Source organism: Polypterus senegalus, chromosome 4 (genome assembly GCF_016835505.1).
Source record: "Polypterus senegalus isolate Bchr_013 chromosome 4, ASM1683550v1, whole genome shotgun sequence".
In the NCBI taxonomy this organism is placed as follows: domain Eukaryota; kingdom Metazoa; phylum Chordata; class Cladistia; order Polypteriformes; family Polypteridae; genus Polypterus; species Polypterus senegalus.
In genome coordinates, this window is record NC_053157.1 from 2,592,868 (window position 1) to 2,611,520 (window position 18,653).

An 18,653-nucleotide genomic window follows, 5' to 3' on the forward strand; every position below is an offset into this window, starting at 1 on the left:
ATTCAGTGTTAAAACAGGTAATAATAGTGAGTTCAACACGCTTAATAATCCGATTAATCCGGAAATGCCTGATGGGCACATGCCAAGCACGTATGGCGTTCTAAGGGAGAGCACACTACTAAACGTTAAGCTAATTCAAACTAAATGTGCATCAATAACGTTTTCACTTGATGGCAAGCTACGTGCCTTAATCTGCCCTTCAATGGCCGTCACTTGAAGACCGATGCACACGCGTGCTCGACGACACGGGTATTTTTATTTCTTTTCTACTTTCAATGAGCTTTTTGATCCAGGAAGAGGCCTTGACGTCTCGTGAAAACGTTTCCAAGACGCTCTTTTGTTTTCTTTTACCCTCGTTTAATGAGCGTCGCTATTGATTTCATCAGAACAAATGTTTGGCCGAAAACGCCTGAAGCCTACTCCCTACAGGAGCTTTCTAGACCATTCGCTGCTAAAACGCTTCGGCGTGAGAGGTGCCAGCGAAAACGATGAGGAGTGACCGCTGAAGAGGTTTAGGGGGAAACGGGGCTCTGACTGTGCGCTTAACTCGTATTTGGGAAGGGCCTGCGCAGATACCTAACTAAGGTCTAGAAAAAGACGATGAGATTGTCCACTTTTTATGTCATCTTCTAACTCATCGTGTTGTTTTGTTGTGTACTTTTTTTTAGTGGAAATGAAATTACCAAAAGACGACAAAATCAAAGTTGTGGACTGTGGGAAATCGAGCGTTTTAGTGCTTTCTGACACAGGAAAATTGTACGAATGGATCGTTCCAAAATACCAAAATCTACCCAAGGCTGTAAACCCAAGGTAAGAGAAAAAGTACTAATAATAATAATAAAAAACGCTGAGCCGCCATGCTGTCCATCAGTCAGTCCATCTTGGTAGTCTATTGTGCTGCTAACGGCATGTGTGACGTGACGGCAGTGAAGAGGGACGCTGAGCCACTGATGCGGAGTACGAGGTGTGTCTATTAAATAACAATATGGGAGAGAGTCGGCTGAAATGACACTTTTTATTGGCTAACTAAACAGATTACAAATGCAAACTTCGAGGCAGCTTCATCAGGCAAAGTGTAACCAAGAAACTGAAAAATCCTCTCGCTTATACTGGGACAGCAAACTGATTTATTTCATTCATCTTAACAACCTTTTTGTTCAAATGTTAGCACAATGAATACACCTGAGATGAACTAACCCTGAACGAAGAGAACAATGAACTAATAAAATGTAGAGCTAAGATCACCATCACTAGAGAAAGTCCTGTAAGGTGTATGTGAAGTGCAGCCTCTGATGTGGTCAGCTGGTCACTCAGTCTGTTAGTCCACATATCTGCTCATAAAGCTCTTGTCTCTCTTCAGACCATTTTGTAGACTGTTGGATTTAAGCAGAAGTTTGTATTCCCATTCTCTCCACTCCTGTTGGGTCTTGAAATTCCCCATAAGCACAGTGACCCTCAGATCCTTTATGCTGTGGCCATTACTGTTAAAGTGCGCTGCCACCGGAAGATCAAAACTGTTCTGATTGATATGAAGTCTATGTGAGTTCATTTGCGGGCGCAGTGTCCGACCAGTGTCCCCAACATACAGTCCAGTGTCGGGGCACCTTATGCGCCTGATTAGGTCGACCACATTAGCAGATCTGCATGTGAACAGACCCTTTATTTTATGTTCCTGCTGGCAATGTGGTATAACTACCTGATCTGAAATTGTTAAGCAACTTACCTGTTAACATCGAGGACCACATCAGTAGTCGAATCCCTGAGGATCCAGAAGTGGGATACTTCTACATGCTCCCCAAAATCGGGTAACCAATGATTTGCTTATGGCAGCAAACTCTGGACAAACCAGTATATGAATTCTGTTAGACGTCAGTGCAGCATTTGACACTCGGGTCAGACATGACAGTCTGCTATCCAGAATGGAGAACATGCCACTGGGTATCTCTGGCACTGCCCTCCACTGGTTCAAGTCCTATCTGACTGATAGGCAAGTGGTTGTTAGTCTTGGCAACAGCAGATCCAGCTCGGCGCCAGTCACACAAGGAGCTCCACAGGGCTCTGTCCTCGGCCCTCTTCTCTTCTGTATTCATATGCTTCCCCTTGGCCATATTATTTGTAGCTATGGACTGGATTATCATTTTTATGCCGACGATACTCAACTCTACTTCAATGTTAAAAGTGGAACTTCATCAGAGCTCTCTCAGCTCACAACCTGCCTTAGTGAAATTAATACCTGGATGGAGCAGAACTCTTTAAAATTAAATTGCAACAAAACTGAACTCCTGCAAATTGGGACTAAAATGCAACTTAATACAATGAGCTTCCTTCTCAGTCCATCTTGGCGGTGATCTCATCAGACCTGCCTCTACTGTAAAGAATCTCGGTGTCATTTTTGATTCCTTCCTTTCTTATTCCGACCACATAAATCACATTAAGAAACTGTCTTACTTTCACCTCCGTCACGTATCCCGTGTTCACTCCTTCCTCTCCTTTTCTAATGCTGAGAAACTTGTCCCTGCTTTTATTACATCCCACATCGATTATTGTAACTCGCTGCTGGCAGGTGCCCCTTCTAATCTTATATCACAGCTCCAGCTTAATCAAAACTCGGCTGCAAGAGTCCTCACTCGAACCAGCAGCAGTGAGCACATCACACCATCCTGATCCGCCATCACTGGCTCCTTGTGTCTTACAGAATCGAATATAAAATCCTACTAATAACCTACAAAGCCTTAAATAACCTCGCGCCAAACTACATCAGCAACCTTCTCCATCACTATGTGCCTGCCCGCCCACTAAGGTCCTCTGATTCTGGTAATCGTGTTGTGCTCACCACTAAGGTGCAGACCTTTAAATATCTGGGAGTGCAGCTGGATGACAAATTGGACTGGACTGCCAATACTGATGCTCTGTGTAAGAAAGGTCAGAGCCGACTATACTTTCTGAGAAGGTTGGCATCCTTCAACATCTGCAGTAAGATGCTGCAGATGTTCTACCAGACGGTTGTGGCGAGTGCCCTCTTCTACGCGGTGGTGTGCTGGGGTGGCAGCATAAAGATGAAAGACGCCTCACGCCTGGACAAACTGGTGAGGAAGGAAGGCTCTATTGTAGGAGTAAAGTTGGACAGTTTGACATCTGTGGCAGAGCGACGGGCGCTGAGCAAACTCCTGTCAATCATAAAGAGTCCACTGCATCCACTGAACAGGATCATCTCCAGACAGACGAGCAGCTTCAGTGACAGACTGAGGAGACCCCACACTATGTGACTCTTCAATTCCACCTGGGAGTAAATGCTAATATTAATTTTATTTTCATTTTTTTCATTTTTATTACTATTTAATTAATTAAATATTGTTTCTTTGTATCAGTATACTGCTGCTGGATTATGTGAATTTCCCCTAAATACTTAATAAAGTATCTATCTATCTATCTATCTATCTATCTATCTATCTATCTATCTATCTATCTATTATATAGTGCCTTTCTATCTATCTATCTATCTATCTATCTATCTATCTATCTATTATATAGTGCCTTTCTATCTATCTATCTATCTATCTATCTATCTATCTATCTATCTATCTATCTATCTATCTATCTATCTATCTATTATATAGTGCCTTTCACTCTATCTATCTATCTATCTATATATCTATCTATCTATCTATCTATTATATAGTGCCTTTCTATCTATCTATCTATCTATCTAATCTACACTCCATGGGTGACATCAGGGCCTTCAGCTGTATGGCGAGCGCCCAGACTCTGGAATGACCTACTGAAATTAATCAGGTCAGCGGACTCCATGAATTCTTTAAAAACTCATCTGTTCAGGATGGCTTTCAGCTCTTCTTGACTTTATTCCCCTTCTCTCAGTTTACCTCCATGTCAAGATGCTCATGTAACCTGTGTGTGTGTGTGAGACCATCAGTTATGTTGTCTGTTAGGCTTTCTCTGAATTCTCTGTCCTAATCCTCTTTATTTATTTATCTGGTGTGTACAATGCTATATACTGTACACCCTGACGTTCTTTCTTATATTCTGTAAGTGCCTTGAGCAAGGGAAAGGCGCTATAGAAATAAAATGTATTATAATTATTATTAATATAAAGATGGGAACCCAGGAAGGCCAATAATCTCAGGAATTTGCACACTGACTTCTTTTTCTAAGAACACCGTCAGAATGTTTTAGGTGACCTAAGAGATCAGCCTTACTGAGACCCTCACCTTTCTTTATTTTCACATACTGTGTGATGGGCACAGGTGAGCTGGTTATGTGGTGGCTCTTTTTGTGTCTCATTATAGTTAATAAAGAAAAAGAGACAACTAAGGGGCCTGAGTCAAGTTAATTAAAACTAAAGCAAAAGAAGTTAATTAGCAGCAAAAACAGGTCACCAATGAAGAAGATGGTTAGAATGAAAACCTGCAGCCACTGCGGCCCTCCAGGACCGGAGTTCCACACCCGTGCTCTATGACATTCAGTTGATTGTAAGTCGCCATTTAGTTTGGTTGTGATTTCTGTAGTGTGCTGGAAAATTGTGAAATGTTGAGTATAATTACACAAAACACCAACAGAATGTTTTCAAATGCTTACAACAGATTATGGGGATGACTGCCTGTCTCGTGCGCGTGTGTTTGAGTGGCACAAAAGATTCAGCGAGGGATGTGAGAATGAATGAACGCCCTGGACCAAGAATGAAAAAAGGTCATCAAAGCAAGTCAAAGTTCAAAGCCATGCTCGTTGTGTTTTTTGATATCAAGGGTGTCATTTTGGAAGAATGGTTTTGGTGGAGCTTTCATTTGTGAATTTTGCACCTCCATTCTGTAAATAGATGAATCAAGAGATGAGATAAAGGGTTTGGGGACCCGCTCTGGATGTCACTGAGAGAACATCATAGCAGCAGCGGCGTCACACTCACCGAGGTGCGGGTTTACAACAAAGCCCTCCTGTGCAAATCGGTGACAATGAGAACGACAAGGAGCCTTCAGACCACCCAGTCCAGTGCCGGCCAGTCCGTTCCTGCTTGTACTGGATTGAGAGTTTCAGTCTAATGGGGGGCTAAAACCCGACATGTAAAAGTCTGATCTGTGCCTAGAAGTTGAAAATGTGCCTGGAGGAACTCGCTTAATACGCCTCTCCTTAAACCTTACTATGTGTAAAATTGAAAGAAAAAAGAATGACTTCATTAATTTATTTAAATGACATTACTAATTAATCAAGAAAAACAATCTGCAAAATATTTTACCATATATTACCATATATACATTATACTGTATATATATATATATATTACCAATTTTTGCTCTTTGCTAAATATATTTTTATTTAAATTAATATCTCAGATACTACTTGGACAGGGGTCTTCATGGTTCCCTTCTCCCTTTTTTGTGTTTCACCATTTCAGAGCACCTTTGAGAGTGTTGGCCTCATGTCGGGTGTTTTGTTGTATTTTATTTTTTTACCCAACTTCCCCTGGCCCTTTGAGTACGGATTTACCGTTGATTTTTGGGGGGCTTCCTACCCCTGGGATTTTGTTTTTTTTTTGATGTGAAATATTTTAAAGTGTTTCTGTCCCATTTTTGAGTCCCCGTTGTCGATGCTGTAACCTATCAACCCCAACGCGAGGGGATAAAAGTTCACATTGAGGTCATATCCATGTCCAAGTTTACGGATTCTAAGTAATAAAAAACAAATCCTGGCTTTTCCTTTGTTTAGTGATCTTCAGGCTAAGAGTTTTTTTCTGGTATTTTCCACCGATTTTTTTTTTTTCCCTGTGTTTTCGTTTCGGTTGCTGTAATTCTCCATCTCTTGGTATTTGACCCATTTCTGTTTTTTGCCCCCTGTCTTGTCTTCTGGTCTCCTTATAAAATCCCTCATGCTTTCCCATGCAGCCTGATACCTTACACCTTTTCTTTGAAGGCCAGAATGATAGCAACACCTGAAAAATGGAAGCTCCACAATTCTCCCTCGGTTGAGGTGGTTTTGTTGTGGATTTTGTCTTCTCGTGCTTTCATTTAAGGAAACAAACTCATCAAAGCTTTTGTTGTGTTTCTCCTTAGGATCATGAAAGATCTGGAAGGCACCTGCATCATTCAAGTGGCATGTGGAGATGACCATCACCTGGCTTTGTCAAAAGGTACACGTTGGCGGCGCTATGCTTTAACCCGACTTTGTTTTACTCTTTACTTGATGCTGTTATGCCCAGATGGCACGAGACTCCAGAGGGTGACTGGAGGGACAAAGACGTTTAAAAAAAAATGTAAAAAACCAGGAGACCAACAGTCCGTAACCGAAGCTAAGAATCACAAGACAAAATCAAAGTCGGAATGAGTGCAGAGAAACCAAACAAATGTAGTTGGATGGGGAAGCAGACCCCGGATGACCTTTTATCCCATCACATTGTGATTGACACGCCACGACCTTTAAGGACACACCCACTCCAGGACGGTCCTAGCAATGGGAATCAACGGTATCGCTGCCTGAATGATGACGATGATATAACGGCCCCAAATCGCATATCAGAGTTAAAACTATAACTAGATTTCAAAAATAAATGAACCCAATGGATAACTAAAGGTATAAAATCATAGACTTGTTCTGAATAACAGAGAATAACAGAATTCTACCCCTTTATGCCAGCAAGGACTAGCAAAATATTTTGAAGTTGAACCGGGAGATGAGATGTCCTGAGAAGGCAAAAAAAACGGGTTAAGACTGAGAGATCGAAAAAGGCAAAAATCACTCAAAAACGAACCAGAAAAGGGTCATCCCCAAAAAAAATGGACTATTGAGAAATTTAGTTTTGGGAATCGATTTTTCAACAAAGAAGGATATATTATTGTAGTATTTCCCTCTACTTACCCTTTACCTGTTCACTCAAGGGCAAGTGTTCTCGTGAAGTTCGTTATCGGGTTGGTATACTGTTGCAATTTAAGATGAACACACACATACATAGCTATAGGCATACACACACACACAGACCCAAACCACAGCAGTGCCCTATTAGTGACACACACACACACACACACACACTGATTAACCTTTAGCATTTTAAACCACACAAGTGCCTTAGGAATAACACAGCCAGTCACTCTCTCAGCACTTCAAGAGACTTGCTTATTATCGGCACGAACTACATACGATGTTTTAATGATATCTCAGACCTAAATATTACTTTTGGTCTACAAGAATACATTTAAAAATACAAAGACTCAGCATCCTTGACTATCAGCCATTTATCAGCCAAGAATGCCTTACTTTATGTTCTGTTCCCTACTATTGAGTGGAGCTCTCACCCTTAGCCTTAATAAACCTCACAGGACAGAGCGTATGGCAAACCTCCTGCTGCACCAGGAGCTCAAAGAAATCTACCTTATTACTTCAATCACTCTAGACATTAAGACAAAGCATAGAAATTTAAAAGCAGCATTGTATTTATTACAAGAATAATAATAATCCACTAGAACAAAGAATAATAGAAAACAGATACTGATAGGAAAGTCTGAATATATATAGTCTTTAGAAAAAGCTTACGAAAAGTTACAGATGACAAGGATGAATGTCCCAGGGCAGCGTTTGATATAGAAATCGATGTTCATGATGCGCCTCACAGTTATGAGACTCGGGTTTGCTTCCCAGGTCCTCCCTGTGTGGAGTTTGCATGTTCTCCCCGTGTCTGCGTGGGTTTCCTCCAAGTGCTCCAGTTTCCTCCCACAGTCCAAAGACATGCAGGTTAGGTGCATTGGCTATCCTAAATTGTCTGTAGTGTGTGCTTGGTGTGTGTGTGCACCCTGCGGTGGGTTGGCGCCCTGGCTGGGTTTTGTTTCCTGCCTTGTGCCCCGTGTTGGCTGAGATTGGCTCCAGCAGACCCCGTGACCCTGTAGTTAGGATGTAGCGGGTTGGATAATGGATGGATGGATGTTCATGATGCTTTTCGACGACCAGTGACGTCTTCGTCCGTTCCTCTTCTTTTTCTTCCCTACTTTCTTCTGACGTTGCTTTCAAAATGAGGCATATTTATTATGAAATGTCATGCCGTGGTTTCACAACACATTCACCTGATTGGCTGGCTGTCAATATAATTAATGAATTTGCTCAAACTCTTTAATCCAACTTTTCCCAGATAATAAAGTTGTTTGATGTTGCCTAAAACATCACCATGTCCGTCTTTCCCAGGCTGTAAACCAAATTGTTGTCCCAGATGTCCATCCGTAAAGTAATCAATAGCCTAAGGTATTGGCTCAGAATCCTTTCCCAGGCTGTAATACCAAATTAGCACTATGCTATGAACAACTGTTATAAAAGTGAGGTGTAAGGGAAGAGGATATGCCTTGATTTGTCCTGAATGTAGTTCATCTGTTGTCTTGAACAAAATATAATGGAAAATAAAACCAAAATGTACAGATTTTAGACACCATAACAAAGGGTTTTGCATCGCCATATTTGGATGGAGACATACTCAGAATTAAATCCTAATAATCCATGACGTTGTAATCCGGAGGTCCAAACCTTCAAGGACGCACTCCTAACAGTGCGAGTCGCTGACCGTGGTGTCCAAGGAAAAAACTGCCGTTGAAGTTGATGCAAAATAATTTACAACTGGTCTCAAATATTTTGATTCCCGTTCTTGAAGACCGCAAAACGGAGTGTAAGGAGGTAACATTTGGTACCCAAATACCTATAAAAAACTTTTAAACAACCCAATTCGTGACACTTCCATTTTAAATCTTTTGTACGTCGTGGAAAGGAGAAAACCCAGTAGATGGAAGTGAACAGGGTAGAGTGGCGGCACAGCAGGTGGTGCCGCCTTCTGTCAGGAGTTGGCGTGTTCTCCTTGGGTTCCTCCTTGGACTTGTTGTGTCACGGAGTGGAAAGTAGGCAGACCACTGGGTTGGCAAGGTGGGGATGAAGGACCAGGATATGAACGAAGTAACGAAAACAAAACGGGGATCAGAACCAGAAAGACGAGCAATCAGCAAGAAACCAAATCAGAAGAAGTCGAAGGCAAGGCAGCGGGCGTGAAAGGGTTTGTTTTAGGGTTCACAAATTTGGTCGGCGATTACCAAGTGACGCCGGCCGTTGTGTCTGCGACGTCACACCTTGTGACTTCTGAGATGTGTGCCACATGATACTGGCAGGTATGGGTTTGATGTGTCAGATTGGCAGTGGATGTGCCTCATTGTGCTGTGTCCGACTATGACAGTAAATTGGACTGAACTGGCACAGGCTCACCCATGACCCCAGTGCTAAGTGGGTTCAATAAACTGCTGGACAAACGTATCAAATGTTGTAAAGGTTTCATTCTAACAGTCGTGTATTTCCAATGTGTACAGATGGCAGGGTGTTTGCCTGGGACAACAATCAGATTCATTCTGGAAGCGTCCTCCTTCGGTCTCTCTGTGGTGTGCCAGTGGCTCAGATTGCAGCGGGTGGGAATCACAGCTTTGTTCTCTCCGTGTCGGGCACGGTGTACGGCTGGGGGAGAAACAATGCCGGCCAGCTGGGACTTGGCGACACCAACGGTAAGGAACTGTCTTATACTTGTAGAGTTAATTTCAGTTCATGCCTAACAGTATATGTGACGTCACCTCCGACTCCCTGACCTGTGCCCGTCCTGTTCTTCTTGTTTTCTAGACCGAGCCACCCCAGTATTAGTGACCTCCCTGGAGTTCAAAGGGGTGTCATTCATATCTTGTGGTGACGAGCACACGGCTGTTCTAACAAAGGTCAGTGGGCTCCATTCTTTTGAGTCATCGTCAGCTGCTGAACGTCACCAAAGTAACCCGAGTGCTTCATCTGCTTAACTTTGAGTTTCCTTCCATGGGTGAAAAACCATTCGGTATGTCTGGCAGCTCTAAACTGGGATGGCATGAGTGCTTCCTCTGGTGGGTCGGCATCCCTCGATGGATGGGTGGGTGGGTGACGGAAGATTAAATGTAAGTGAATGTGTCATGTAAAGGCCTGGTGCCCACTTCAATGCTTGGTCATGGTCAAAAACAATGGATAGTCTCCCCGTGAGGCGCTATACGGGCATATAGCCATTGGCATAAAGGAGCCTCAGTCACATGTCCTCGACCCATGTCTGCTGAATCCCTCATTGGATGAAAGTGGTGTGTCAGAGAGGGGCTGGGCACCATTCTTCATCATAGCTGATATGGGCTTAGACTGTGAATTACGTACTGCGCGTGTTTCTGGTTTTTATTCTAATTTAGTGTTTTCTTCTTTAATATTCATTTTCCATTTTTCCTTTTTTTCCTTCTGTTTGTTATGATTGGATTCTTGTTAAAATTGTTTTGTGCACTTTTTCGTTTTGTGGTCTACTGGGTGTGGTTTCTAAGGTTTTCAGACCCACGGTATCCATTTTTTGCAAATTTTTACTTACAGGCTTTATGAAACCTGAATATTTTTTTTACGTTACTACTTGACACCATTGTGTTGGGACAACGGGCACCGCCATTTTGTGGATTTTGTGTTGTTTGTTAACAAACCTACATTTCCCACAATTCACAGGGAAAGGTCAAGTTTGACGTTATTTACAAGACCGTTTAAGGTTTGTCCTTTTTAGTTTGAATTTATCTGGTATATATTTATCTCTGTGTGTGTATATATATATATATATATATATATATATATATATATATATATATATATTGTGGTGGATGGCTGGGGATCATGCCCAGCTGGGATGCCTGGAAGGACCGGGAGAGGGACAATACCTCCACTGGGCCATGAGAGGGCAGCATGGGGGCCACGGGATCAGAGCTTAGAAGCACAACCCTGTTGGGGCTCATGGCCACCACCAGGGGGCGCCCAGAGGATCATGGAGCCGTGGAGGAAATTCCAGAAACACCCGGAGTGCTTCTGGGTGCTCAGGTGGCACTTCCGCCACACCAGGAAGTGCCGCCGGAAGATCGTCACGGAGCACCTGGAGCACATCTGGGGCATTATAAAAGAGGAGTGAGGGCGGCAGTAAAGAGAAGAGTAACAGAAGGAGGAAGAAAGGGACTGAGCTATCGTTGTGGTGATTAGTGTACCGTGTGTACTGTGCTTAAGAAAAGAACTGTAAAAAAACGTGTCTGTCTGTGTCCGGGCATCTTTCACAATATATACTGATAGTTTATATATTACTATTGTAATAATAAGACACCAAACAGGTCAGGGTTTGTGGCCCTGTATACTGCAACATAAAGGTCCAACTTATTTTCATATAACAAAAAATATCATCAGACAGCAAAGGAATGGGAGTACAGACATTATAAGGAGTCAGACCGGAAATTAGCCATGTGGAATGCTGGGAAGTTGTGGTGGTGGATGGGTAGAGGACGTCATCACTGGGGGACCAGAGGGAAGAAAGGAACCCGGAAGCGATGTTGTTTTGGTTTTCCGGGCAGGATTATGGCAGTGGCGGTTCGTCTTTTCTACGGGAAGAGAAAGGTTAGTACACCGCCATCGTCCTCTGGCACGAGTTGTCGCAATACATGTCGGGACTTTAAGCTGCTCCCGATGTGCTCGTGCATGACACTATATACATATATACAGTACTAGCTGTCCCCCATGGCTTCACCCACATAGTGAAACAGGACAGTGAGGAGGGCCCTACCCGGCTACCCACTCCTGATGTCAGGCCTCCCCTTCCCCTCGGCCAACAGCTTCTGTCCCAGATTAGCGTGAATATATCATTCCTGCAAGCGAACTCTGATTCTTAGTATGATGAGAGAAGTCGCAAAATCAACCGGAAAGTTGGAAAAACACAACGATCTAAATCTGTTAAGTGGTGTCGTGAAATCAGACAGAAAGACAGACATTGCATTTTATACATATAGAGGGCAGCACTTTGGTGCGGTGGGTAGCGCTGCTGCCTCGCAGTTAGGAGACCCGTCAGGGTTCGCTTCCCAGGTCCTGCCCGTGTGGAGTTTGCATGTTCTCCCCGTGTCTGCTTGGGTTTCCTCCCACAATCCAAAGACATGCAGGTTGGGTGCATTGGCAATCCTAAATTGTCCCTAGTGCGCGCTTGGTGTGTGTGCCCTGTGGTGGGCTGGCACCCTACCTGGGGTTTTTTTCTTGCCTTGCACCCAGTGTTGGCTGGGATTGGCTCCAGCAGACCCCTGTGACCCTGTAGTTAGGATATAGCGGGTTGGATAATGGATGGATGGAGATATATATTGCCAATTTATATATATAAATTGTGACAATTAAGAGTCCCAAGACATTATAAAGGTTTTGGGCAGCCACCTGTATATATTATTTTTCCCAGCTGCAAAAGGGTTTTTTAAATCAGAAGCACGATGTGCATATCACAGAGTCCAAAACAGAACTGGCTACAGTAGCTCAAGATGGAGACTTTAAAGGTCTGGAGAGGAACTGATGTCATCAGAATGGCCGGAACCAGAAGTGATGTCGGCAAAGGGGCCGGAACCGGAAGTGATGTCGGCAAAGGGGCCGGCTTTGGAAGTGATGTCGGCAAAGGGGCCGGCTTCGGAAGTGATGTCGGCAAAGGGGCCGGAACCAGAAGTGATGTCGGCAAAGGGGCCGGAACCAGAAGTGATGTCGGCAAAGGGCCGGAACCGGAAGTGATGTCGGCAAAGGGGCCGGAACCGAAGTGATGTCGGCAAAGGGGCCGGCTTCGGAAGTGATGTCGGCAAAGGGGCCGGCTTTGGAAGTGATGTCGGCAAAGGGGCCGGCTTTGGAAGTGATGTCGGCAAAGGGGCCGGCTTTGGAAGTGATGTCGGCAAAGGGGCCGGCTTCAGAAGTGATGTCGGCAAAGGGGCCGGCTTTGGAAGTGATGTCGGCAAAGGGGCCGGCTTTGGAAGTGATGTCAGCAAAGGGGCCGGCTTCAGAAGTGACGTCTTGCAGGATTTCCCAGGAAAGGTCTGTGGGGAACTGAGAAAGACAGTCAGCGCACTCCGCCGCCCGCTGGTCAGATGTTTTATTGCACTTACTCGGACCCTTTAGCTGCCTCCTACTCGCATGTGTGTGACAATATATATACTGTATATATAAAGCACATTTATTTCTAGAGCATGTTGTCATACAAATGCTGTAGCTCAAAGTGCTTTACAAGATAAAGAAAAAAAAAGGAAAAATAAGATTTTAGGCAACTAAGTACTAAGTAACATGCCACTAACATGAATGATCTCAATCAGTCCTCCTGGTTTTCAGAATTAGACGATGCTGATGGTCATGTGGACCTCTGGCCTTCAATCCATCAATGGAGGGACTGCACGGTGCCCTGATCAGGTGGTGATGGCGCAGACCGCCACATATTTTATTATTTTATTTATTGCTATTTTTCGTCCATTTCTTGTGTTTTCGTTGTTTTTATTGTTCCATTCTCACCTCTTATTGTTTGAGGCTGTGGTTCAGGTGCAGTGGTTTAGCCACTTTTTAAATTGACCGTTCACCAGCACATGTGGGAGTTGAGCAATGGAGCACACTGAGCAAAAGAAACACGTCAAGATCCCACACAGACAGCACTGCGATTTGAACCCAGGACTCTGTGAATTTTCATTGCCCACCCAATCTCTACAAACTAAAGTTTGCCTTTTTTTTTTTTTTTTTTCCCTCCTCCCAGGATGGCTTGGTGTTCACCTTTGGAGCCGGAGACCGTGGGCAGCTTGGGCACAACTCTACTAGAAATGAAGTGAGACCCCGGCTTGTCACCGAACTCTGGGGACAGCCAGTGTCCCAGATTGCCTGTGGACGGTAAGCGTTGTGTGTCAGGCAGTGCTGCCCCCTAGTGGTGCCTATGTGGTCAGCAGTCCTGTCTCCCTGCCGGGTGCTTTCACTGAGGCTGCAGACCCCTTCATGTTGTTCACATTTTGCTCCTGTTGTAGCCTTAGGGTTAGGGTTAGGAGCGGGCACTCAGGATCCAGATTAGGACCCTTAGGAGTGCAGCCATGTGATGGGTGATACCTCAGCACCACACTAGTTCAGGTGGCCTTTTACGTTCATTTTTTCTCTCGTCAAGCAACACTCAACACCCCATAATGACAGTGAAAATGGGATTTTAGGAATTTTTACAAATGTATTAAAATAAAACACTGACATCTCCCACGCGTTTTCAGACCATTTGTGTTGACACTTGAAATCAGCTCATCCCCTCCTATTGGTCATCACTGAGATGTTTCTACAGCTTGTCTGGAGACCACCTGTGATCAGCTCATTTTACTGGACCTGATTAAGAAGGACACACACCTCTCTCAAGAAGGTCCCACAGGTGAGCAAAAAACGGACCATGAGGCCGAAGGATTTATCTGCAGCGCTCAGAGACAGGATTGGGGTTGAGGGGCTGACCGGGGAAGGCTGGTGGCACCAAAGCTTCCCAAGAACACAGTAGCCCCCCCATATGTCTTAAATAGAAACTCTTCTTAGGGCTGCCCATCCCAACTGAGCCATCAGGGCAGAAGAGCCTTGGTAAGCGAGCCCTTTTGTCCCCTTGTCCTGTCCCACTTGTTCCCAAATGGTCCCCCAGGCTGATGTTTACTCGATTATGTGGACCTCCTTTGTAACTCGCTTTAAATTTACTCACAGATGTAAACTGATTTGTATTGCATATGGCACTTTGCCCACTTGGTCGACCGAGAAGCCCGAGCCAATGCCATTCCTGTTTTGTCTTCCTCTCTTGCAGCCGCCACACTCTGGCTCTGACGCACGCCACCGGGAAGCTGCACACTTTTGGATGCGTCCACCATAAGCAGCTGGGAAGGAGGACGGCCGGCAGCCAGAGCGTCCCAATGCCAGTCAAACTGCCATCAGGTACGACAGCCTCCTGCCAGCACGCGGCGAACATCTGATGGCTCTTAAGATAAAGCGCATTGAGCAAAGCGTTCATGTTAGGAACGTCGATTACGATTTGCATTGAAACGGAGGAACTGGCATCCTTATGGAATTTTGGGATAACCCTTTGTGGTGTCCATTTGTGTTGTGGTCTTAAATATTCCACTACGGGGGCAAGCAGCCAGTTCAGGTGGCAGCAGAAAAATGTGACTCCTGTACTTTTAATAGGAATACATTTTACTTATATAGCGCCTTTCCCACACTCAAGGCGCTTTGCACAGCATGACACTCCGTGGTCACCTCACACACGCGTCACTGGGATCGATGGACGACACTTAGAGCTGGAGCACCAGGAATACTCCGCCCAAAAATAACCTTTATTTGTTACTGTAGACGTTACTCACCCCGTGCACTTTGTAGTGATGGCCGAGATATTTTGAATCTTTTGTTTTCACGCAAAACGAGATAAAAGCGTCTGTGCTTCAACGGATGGTGGCCCACGCTGGTGACTGCAAGCAATATCACTACGCCCATGAGAAGAATACCAAATTACTCGTGTCTCTCACTCCACGCAAAGTCATTCAGTCGAATACTCGAAACGTGCAAAATATCTCCATGTTTCGCTGGCGTCTTGTTTTTGTCGATTCCGTGGTTAAAATGAAAGTAGCCCACAACTCCAAACCGTGTCACTCGGATGTCACACTTTTGAATGGAGGACCCGCCTCTCCTCCTGATTCATTGGCCGAGAGTCCCGTCTTCAATTCAAACAAACGCACTGAATGATGGGAAAGGACGCCTTTCCTGTTTGCCGTTTTGCATGGAGTCTTACGAGGGAGGATCAAACAGTAAAGGCAACTTATCCACTAATACGGGGAACTGTGAGCAGATGAACTCAACAGTCCTGTCGCTGCTCCGCATCGTTCCTCTGGGGGGGTCCATCGCACTTCTTGTATCGTCCCGCTGACTTCTTCATTCCTTGGGAGACGAGGCTTTTTGGCTGCTCCTGAATCCTGGTCTGCACCGCTTCCTTCACCTCATCGTCAGAACTGACCTCTGTGATGGACCCTTGGGGGTCCGTGAGCGCCCTCTGCTGATCCCAAGGGACCCCTACAGAGCTACACTTCCGGACTTCGTTTCCCTAGCAACTCTGCAGGTGTCCCAACTGGGCTCTTACACGACGACCGCTGCCACCTAGCGTATGGGGGATGGACTCTCTCCCAAGCTCCGCCTTCCTTTGGTCCTTCCATTATTTTATACCCAGCTGGCCACAAAATGACATTTCTCTCGGGTCTCCTGTCCGGGTAATAATCCCTGCTCTTCCCACTCGCCTGCCACACCGTGCGGAGCCTCTTTGGGCGGACCGAAGATGTGACAGTCACAGGGTGCTCGATTAGGGAGGGTGTGGAGGACGCCGAAACCACAGCTGTTGCGTTGCCTCCGCCATGGCGGCCGCTGCATGGGGATGTGCACTGCCACGCGGTTTTTGACGCCATTCCTCTTGTTTTGCTGCGAAATGCAGATTTCAGTTTCTCTCTAAGCCGAGCACAGAACGTTACACTGGTCACTGATTGTCTGCGTTCCTAAAAAAGAACCAGAACAGGACCCTTGGTGTCCCAAAAGGAGGTCATTGTGATTTTCTTGGTGTTGGGCTGTTGTTTGAATTTCTTTACTGGAGAAGACGAGAGTTTGAACTGCACGCTGTGTCTCTCACAGTGACGGACTCGTGTCTCATCTCTGGGGACGGTCTGATCCAAAACGGCCAAATCCTCTTCAGAATTTTTCAGGAATTGAGCCACGCTCCCTATACGCTGTTAACTTCTGCAGATGACTAAGCTTTTTAGGTACCTCAGGGCTGTCTTGGCGTATGGGCACAGTGGGCACCAGCCAGGGGGTCTACGATGTTTCTGTTGAAGGTGTATGGTTGTGTTTTGCTATCAAAGCCAGGGCTTCAGTGCACTACTTAGTGCTGGTAAGACGGCCCTGATTCTGAAAAGGCACCATATGATTAGCAGAATGCGGGGACTTTATGTGTAGTATTGACAGCTCATTTACTGCCTCTGGTATGGAGCTGCTTATCGTTTGAGACGTTTTCCACGCCGAGGAATCTGATTCTGTGCTTTGTTTTAACGTTCAGGTTTGATTTGGATTGTTATTCCTCTGTAATTTAGGGGGTTTTTTTTGGTTGCCCTAAATGGTCAGGGTTAGCCCCGTAAAGGGCGTGGCTTCAGAGGTCATGAACCTGTCAGTCATTACTCATTAGGATTAAAGGTTCACTTCTTTATGACACTACTTAGGTTTCAAAACTCTTCTTTAATTTTAGTAATTATGGTTTGACACCATACTGATTTTGAATTCTACAGTCCTTTCTGTCCTTATTCTTATCTCTGGATTTTTGTTCTCCTGATTTAGATGCTTGCTTCGTTCATATTTTTTCTTTTGAGTTTTTCTTGTACAGAATAATGATAGATAGATAGAAAGATGTGAAAGGCACTATATAACAGATAGATATGAAAGGTGCTATATGATAGATAGATAGATAGATAATGTAAAAGGCACTATATAGCTGATAGATAGATGTGAAAGGCACTATATAACTGATAGAAAGTGTCACAAGAATGGACGTGAGAACCGAGGGACGAGCCACCCACTCAGAAACTCTGCCACGGTACTCTCCCACCTGGTTATATTTCAGGTCCTGTCTGCTTCTCTTCTCGGATCCTTTCATCCTGCCGACTATGCCACTGTCACAAGAATGGACAGGAGACATAAAAAGGTTTGGTGCAGCCACCCGTATTTTATGCCCTAGCTGCAAAAAGGGTTGGACTTTGTAGAGCTGTGTTTGGTTCAAAGTCCAAAACAGATGACATGTGGCAAAAATGGTGGCTTTAAAGGTTTGGACAGGAAATGATGTCGTCACGGGCGCCGGAATCGGAAGTGACATCATCACGGGCACTGGAACTGGAAGTGACATCGTCTGGGGAGGAAGTGAGGTCATCATGGGTGCCGGAACCCTGTGGATTTTCCCATCAATGGTCTGCAGAGGATTGAGAGAACAAGTCAGTGCGCCTCACCTGGTCAGACATGGAGTTGTCACTATTCAAGCCCTTTAGCTGCATCCCATGCGCATGTGTGTGACAATAGATATGAAAGGCACTATATAACAGATAGATAAAGAGACAGATGTGGAAGGCACTATATAATAGATAGATGTGTAAAGTTACAGTACCCCAAGTCCTCACACACTATGGCTGTCTGCAGATTCATTGCTGAAACTCAAATGTGCGGCAACAGCAAACAACACAATCCATCGGCCTTCTCTGATGAAGGCGTTCACCATGCTGATTTGAACTTGTGTGCGTGATGTTGATGGTCGACCAGATTGAACTTCGTCAGTTCTGCTTGTTTTTCCCACTTTAAATTTTTCTGCTCCTTCATAAACTTTTCGTTGAGTTGCTGTTTTCACTTCCATGCTGAGCCAACATACATCCTTTGGTGAATTCCAGCAGGTTTCCCTCCCTCTGCCTAAACCAATCTTATGACATCGTTCAACGATGGCGCAGTCCTGGGGCGGGGCCTCCATGATCATGTGACCTTGGCTTCAACTAGACAAATGGCCAAGTGCTCTGTCATGTGTCTTCAAACTACCCATAAGCCATTGGGAACGTGTCGTGTTGCGTCAGCTTCTATCTTTTGCACTTACTGTATACAGTTCATGACGTGCCCTCGTATTCGCAGGATTTTGCCAGTTTTTTGTACGTTCTGAGCATCTGAATGGATAACAGACGTGTGGATTATGTGGCACGAGTTACGTTTTTTTTTTCCATGGCTGTGCTGTTGTTCAGAGTTGGTCAAAACTGGTCCTTTTCAAGTTAAATCTT

At 44.8% G+C, this 18,653-nt stretch overlaps 1 protein-coding gene across 3 annotated transcripts in view; it reads left to right on the forward strand.

Moving 5' to 3' along the window:
• LOC120527089 (probable E3 ubiquitin-protein ligase HERC4) overlaps positions 1-18,653 on the forward strand; it is a 67,349-nt gene that overhangs the window by 6,172 nt on the left and 42,524 nt on the right. For 2 of the 3 annotated variants that reach the window (XM_039750154.1, XM_039750155.1), the window contains exons 2-7: positions 669-810; positions 6,060-6,136; positions 9,333-9,521; positions 9,634-9,725; positions 13,571-13,701; positions 14,627-14,754. In XM_039750154.1, coding sequence (XP_039606088.1) covers positions 669-810; positions 6,060-6,136; positions 9,333-9,521; positions 9,634-9,725; positions 13,571-13,701; positions 14,627-14,754 — 759 coding nt within the window. Of the gene's footprint in view, positions 1-668; positions 811-6,059; positions 6,137-9,332; positions 9,522-9,633; positions 9,726-13,570; positions 13,702-14,626; positions 14,755-18,653 lie in introns of those variants that run through there. The other variant, XM_039750156.1, reaches the window with a different exon arrangement.